General features: G+C 38.8%; 1 protein-coding gene across 1 annotated transcript; it reads right to left on the bottom strand.

Moving 5' to 3' along the window:
• Positions 1-5,359: 5,359 nt before the first annotated feature.
• On the bottom strand, positions 5,360-6,010 carry LOC145804796 (uncharacterized). Its single transcript, XM_082899969.1, has one exon. The coding sequence runs from the start codon at positions 6,008-6,010 to the stop codon at positions 5,360-5,362; it is 651 nt and encodes a 216-aa protein (XP_082756095.1).
• Positions 6,011-6,212: the final 202 nt, after the last annotated feature.

Below are 6,212 nucleotides of genomic sequence, written 5' to 3'. Positions count from 1 at the left end.
TGCCATTATCATGTAACATATTCGGTTTGAGGTTCTGAACTACCAACCGGACTTACTCCATTTCCGAGGGCTTATTCCTCATTCTAGCTGCCTTTGCCCTCCATCTAGCAACAAAGTCGATGAAGGGTTCTTTGGGGTTCTGAGTAGTTGCTTCTAGCTCGCTGATTGTTACTTCTATTTGAGTGTCGTATGAGTATTGGTTAACAAACCCCTTAGACAGCTCTTTTCGATTCTGCTTAGTGGAGTCATCTAGCTTGGCATACCAGATAGCTGCTAAGTCTAAGAGGGTTCTTCCGAACAATGATAGTTTCTGAGCTCGAGTCAAACCCATCGGCCTTAAGACATCCGAGAACAAGTGAACATGAATAATAGGGTCCCCAATACCATTGAATCTATCGATGTGAGCCATTTTGAAATTTTTCAGCAATCTAACCAAGGCCTCGATGCAATCGTCTTCAATATCCGAAATGAAATTGAAGCCTTGGGATTTTTTAAGCGCCATCTTTAGCCTGGCAATTTTGATCATAGTCGGATCAATATCGTTGATGTCGAAGGAAAGAAGTCCCATGTGGGGCTATGCCAAGGGCCTATAGGCTGGGGCCTATGCAAACATTTCTTGAGGATCCAGGGCCTGAGGGTTTTCAATTGGTGGAGGTGGATCAAGACAGCCGGGACCGGAGGTATAATAGATGAGAATGTCCTAAATGGGAATCGCATATCAGTGATAGCGTCATCCTGGGTGGCTATCCTTTGATTCAAGGTATCCATAGTTCACTAGAACCCTGTCATTATGGCAACAACCTCTTCTGCCCTCTGCACCATTATGGGCCTAGGAGAGTTAGCTGCTAGTGAGCTGAGTGGGTGAGAACAGACAGGTGACTGCTGAGCGATCTGTGCTGGTGATGGGAACTGCCTGTTTCTTCTTCTTTGTCGAACAACTGGCGGGAGCGAGACTAACACTGGCTGACCACCAACAAGGTCTCGAGTTTTGCAAAGTCTTCCATAGCGAGTCCATACAACTTGGGGGCTATTAGGCCTCTCTGAAGCTATGATTGTAAACTACCTAGCAAAAGAAAGGAAAACAATAATAAAAAATGAACAACACCTCGGCCCAATTTGTAACAAATATAATCACAACTGAAGAATTGTATTTCCCACTAAACTCTACCCCCAAAACTGATAGCGACTTTGTACCACTAATACAGTGCATTCCTGTACAGTTTCATTATAAAGCATATACCAGGTAAAGAGAACCAAAACACCCCTTATAAGGGGGCAGGGTTACCTTATCCTAGATTTTTAACATGAGCTAGGCTTCACTACTTCAATCAAGTATTTTCACAAAATCTTGTATATGGGTGGCATCCTATCCTAATTTGGAATAGTTAATATGGTTTTACTATATGCAGTTAGGCCAAATGGTCAAAAGGGGTACCTAGGCAAGATTACCTAATATACGTCTCACACCTAACACCGAGAAGTGAAAGGAGGATCAAGTAGTACGACGGTAATCCAGATCCAAGGGTTATGTTTCCAACATGGTAGATCCCATGACCGGCCAGCTTTTTAGCAAGCTTTTTAGGCAAGCCTCTAACAAGCCGTCCAAGAATAGCAGATGAAAAACACAGTGACTTAGGGTAACAATGCAAATGCAATGCAAATAACATTTAAGTGTAGATAAAATTTCACATCATGAAGTTTTAAGTCAAGTTCTCTAACTTCCCCAGCAGAGTCACCAAAAACTGTAGCTTGCTTTTCGTGCTTCTCGGAGGGGTTTAGTCTCATCGGATACGATAGCCCTATAGTTCAGACTCCCGTGATTTTGAATCTTATTTCATAAGTGCAGTGCGAAATAGATAAACACAAATGAGTCGAAATTCAGCAAATCATTTGGAAAATCTATTTTTAATCAAAAATGCCAAAAATGGATAGCTTTGCCAGATTTTAAAGTTGCCACCTATATATTTTTGGAAAATTTAGGAAACCCGTGACTCATACCAAAGGCCACTTGTCTGTCACAACCAAAATGTCTTGGCTCGGGAACTTAGGTATGAGAGGGGAAGGTCATGAATTGAGCACCCCACTCAGCCGATCAAAGATCGGCTTCTATTAATCATGATGTCATTTTTATGTACATTATATGCTCTTGTTCCGATTTATTAATGCTAACTTACTATGTGAGACACACAAGCATAGATTATTTTGCTCATTTTAGAATGCTTTGATTTTATATTTGTTTGAAAAGTGTTTTGAATATGTGTCACTTGAAAAAGCGAACTCATATGTACATTGATCAAATTATCCCAATTTAAGCAAATTAGCCTTTATCCACCAGTATTCAAACATGTATATCAACTAAGCACTTAGCCTCATGATAATCATGCTTGATATGTAAGCATTAACACACATGCAATATGCTAAAGTAAGAAATGCTCACCTAGTACTCAAGCGAGGCAAGCCAAAAGAAAAAAAAAATAGTTAGAAAAATGCATGATCCTAACAATGAAAATGACTAATGTGACATATACAACATGCAATTAATGGGCTCAGCTACTAACATGACATGTGAGTTAATTCAAGGCATGCGACAAAGCACATATTCAAGTAAGGAACTCGAAATTGACATTGATTAGTATGATGAGTCAAACCCTTATGTATGCAAAGCGAATGGATGCGAGTCATGGAAAATGCTAAGAAAAATATAATGCTATACAACTACGGTAAGCGGATAAATAAAAGGGAGAAAGAACGGGGGTTGGAAAATTATTACAAATGTGCCCTTACACAAGAGGGTCTAAATGTCCAAGTGTCCAAATCAATTACTTATTACAAATCCAAATAAATAATAAATGAATAACTATCTAATTTATTACAACAATGATATTACAACAATAATATGTAAAGAATGAACGAAGATCTCTCGTGCGCCAATGAAGACAACCCTCAGAAATTGCCCTATCTGCTTCTTGGGAAACTGTTCTGTTTTACCCTCAACCACTGCTCCCTGTTCCAACAAAAAGTGCTCTGGCTACCAAACTTTGGAGCCCGGCTGGCCCACAATGAGATCCCGGCTGGGTTCAAACAAATCCGGTCATGCCTTATTTTCTGTAGAAAATTGTTTTTGTGCTCTGAGGTGAAAACAGTGCAGACAGAGCAATTCTAAGCAATATTTGACCTTTATGTCCTTCTTTATCATGGAGATACTCAAGAGAAGAGCGGGTTCGGTTCCCAAACCATCAATGGTCGCAAGTTGATTGCGTGATGATTTTGGACACTATAGGACCAAAAGTTAATGAATGCAACGAAAGGTAAGCAACATCTCCTTCCTATCATGAAATTAATTCAAAGGAGGTAGACACACCTCAAGAATCATCAAACATCACGAATTAGTATGTGATGACTCTAGAAGCGATGAATTCGGTATAACATCTGACCGAATCCAACCAATTTTATTAGTCTTTTTTTATGTTAGTTTTAATCGATTTTAAGCCGATTTTATTATCCTTTTTCATCTTACCTTTCCATTACTCTAGTTATTTTGTCCGAAAGTGAGTGTTACGTCCACTAAATGAAGAGAAGTGTCAAACAAGAAGTTGTCTTTAGCATGACAGAGATGTAATCCCTTGGTAAAGAACCTTCGAAGAGATTAAACCATTAAACATGGAAGATCTATTTCTCATGCCTTAAACACCAATCAATTGTTTGACACAACTCTTAAACCAAGAAAATCAAGAAAGGAGGGAGGTGGTAGAGGTGATTATGCAAAGTTAATTATTTACAAAAGTGGGACTCTTTACATGAAAACTAGGTAAAGAAAGCCATCAACTCAAATGAATCAATGTCTAAGTCCTAAACAACCAAATTCATGAGGACTTACAACACTACAAACATGATGTTCAAAGCATAAACTATTTAAATGATTTATATAGCCCCTAAAATGAAAAAAATAGTGCCTAAAATCATGTTTAAGAGAGAACAAAAGAGAGCCAAAACCAAGAGGATACAAAGCTAGTAAGCAAGACTGAGGCGGGGTGGCTAACCCCTCCACTCTTGGGACTTCTAAATCATATTTTTTATCCTTTTAAAACTTTGAAAATAAGTGTATAAGTCAAAGAGAAGAGTGGGAAAACAAAGGGTGTGAGCTATGGGATAAGGTTCAAGAAAGGGTGTTAAGCCTCTCCACCTTTGGTAGCTCTTTAACCCCAAGTTTCAACACTTGGAATTGATCCAAAATAGTATGAAAACACAAGAAAAAGATAGACAAAGATTAAAATGAAAGCAAAGAAGAAAGTATCAAGCTTATACCTCTTGAAGAGAGGGTGTTTTTGTTGTAAACCAAACTCCCAAAGCACTCTCAAGGTTGAATTATGGTACTAAAGTCTCAACCAAGGCTCCAAGTTCAAGCTCTAAGGGTGTATATGGTGTATGTATATAGTCCAAGGATGATAAGATAGCACAAAGGTGACTTGCAAGAGAAGAAGGAGCTCTAAATGGTCTTTTACACTCTTTGAAATTTTTGCAACCCTCAAAATAGAGGTCTGAGCTTGTATTTATAGAATTTGAGGTAAATAGGTCACAAATATCTTCAAAAAAAGACAGTTGCCAGATTGCCGCCCAGAATAGTATTTATCGCCCAAAAGGCACGGCCGGGTCTCAATGGCCATGGCGGGCCCCAAATGAGGCACGACCGGGCCCTAATGCTGCTCCCCTACCTCTCAGTTTCAGGTTCAATGTAGGTTGGCACAATGCTCAAAAATGGATTTCTAAGGTAAAAATATCTTGGGTGTGGAAGGTTAGGATTGTTTAAAGCTCGAATTTGGATTCCTTCATTGAGAATTCAAACCACTTACATAATGTAACTTTCATCATCGAGTGCTTGGAATAAAGCGCCTAAGTCTTGCGGGCGATCAAAAATGGGGTGTCTATAATGCCCTAAAAATGTCACACTGTCAAGCCAAAACTCACATTTGGACAATTTAGCGTACAATTTCTTTTCTCTCAGAGTCTGTAGCACAGTCCTTAAATGTTTTTCATGGTCTTCTCTGCTTTTAGAATAAATCCAAATGACATTAATAAATACAATAACAAATTCATCCAAATATGGTTTAAAAACCCTATTCATTAGGTCCATGGAGGCGGCAGGTGCATTGGTTACCCTAAACGGCATTACCAGAAATTCATAGTGCCCATATCTAGTTCGAAAGGCTGTCTCCTCAATATCTCCTGCTTTGACCTTTAACTGGTGATACCTAGATCTAAGATCTATCTTTGAAAACACTTGGACTCCCTGAAGTTGATCAAACAAATCATCTATTCGGGGCAGTGGATATTTGTTCTTGACAGTTACTTTGTTTAATTCTCAGTAGTCTATACACAACCTCAGAGACCCATATTTCTTTTTAACAAACAACACCGGAGCACTCCAAGGCAAAGTGCTCGGGTGAATGAACTTCTTATCAGACAATTTTTGTAATTGGATTTTCAATTCTTTCAGTTCAGAGGTTGACATTCTGTGTGGGGTATTAGAAATTGGCTTGGTTCCAGGTACTACTTCAATAGTAAATTCAATTTCCCTATCAATCAGATCCCTGGGTAGTTCATTTGGGAAGACATTAGAGAATTCACAGACTATAGGGATAGTTTCCACATCAGGACTAATAGTAGCCACGTTCAAGACACAGAACAAATAACCCTTACATCCCTTTCTAAACAATTTGACAACTTTCATAGCAGAAATCAAGTACGGGGGAGGAACCACACCATTTCCACAAAATACAAACTCAGGCAACCCCAATGGCCAAAATATAATAGATTTAGCAACACACTCAATAGTAGCATGATACTTTGTCAACCAATCCATACCCAATATACAGTCAAAATTATCAACATTCAAGGGTAGCAAATCAACATACAATAACACATCACCAATCATAATATCACATGTCGGATATACATAAACACATAGCATAGAACCCCCAGATGGTGTAGATACAGGCAACAAATAGTTCATTTGTTCTAGCGGTCTAGTCAATTTTCGGGAAAAAGCATGTGACACGAAAGAATGTGTAGAGCCAGAGTCTATCAATACATAGGTATTCTGAGCACAGATAGGATTATACTTAACACTACTGATTTGGTGTTTTGCACATCACTAGGAACAAGTGCAAATAATTGGCCTTGCCTTAGAGTTTCTTTCCAGTGTTAGTTCTCAC

This window comes from Camellia sinensis, chromosome 1, assembly GCF_055761805.1.
Source record: "Camellia sinensis isolate YWXY chromosome 1, ASM5576180v1, whole genome shotgun sequence".
Lineage (NCBI taxonomy): Eukaryota > Viridiplantae > Streptophyta > Magnoliopsida > Ericales > Theaceae > Camellia > Camellia sinensis.
The sequence above is the reverse complement of the archived record's forward strand: the minus strand, read 5'-3'. Positions and strand labels throughout refer to the sequence as shown.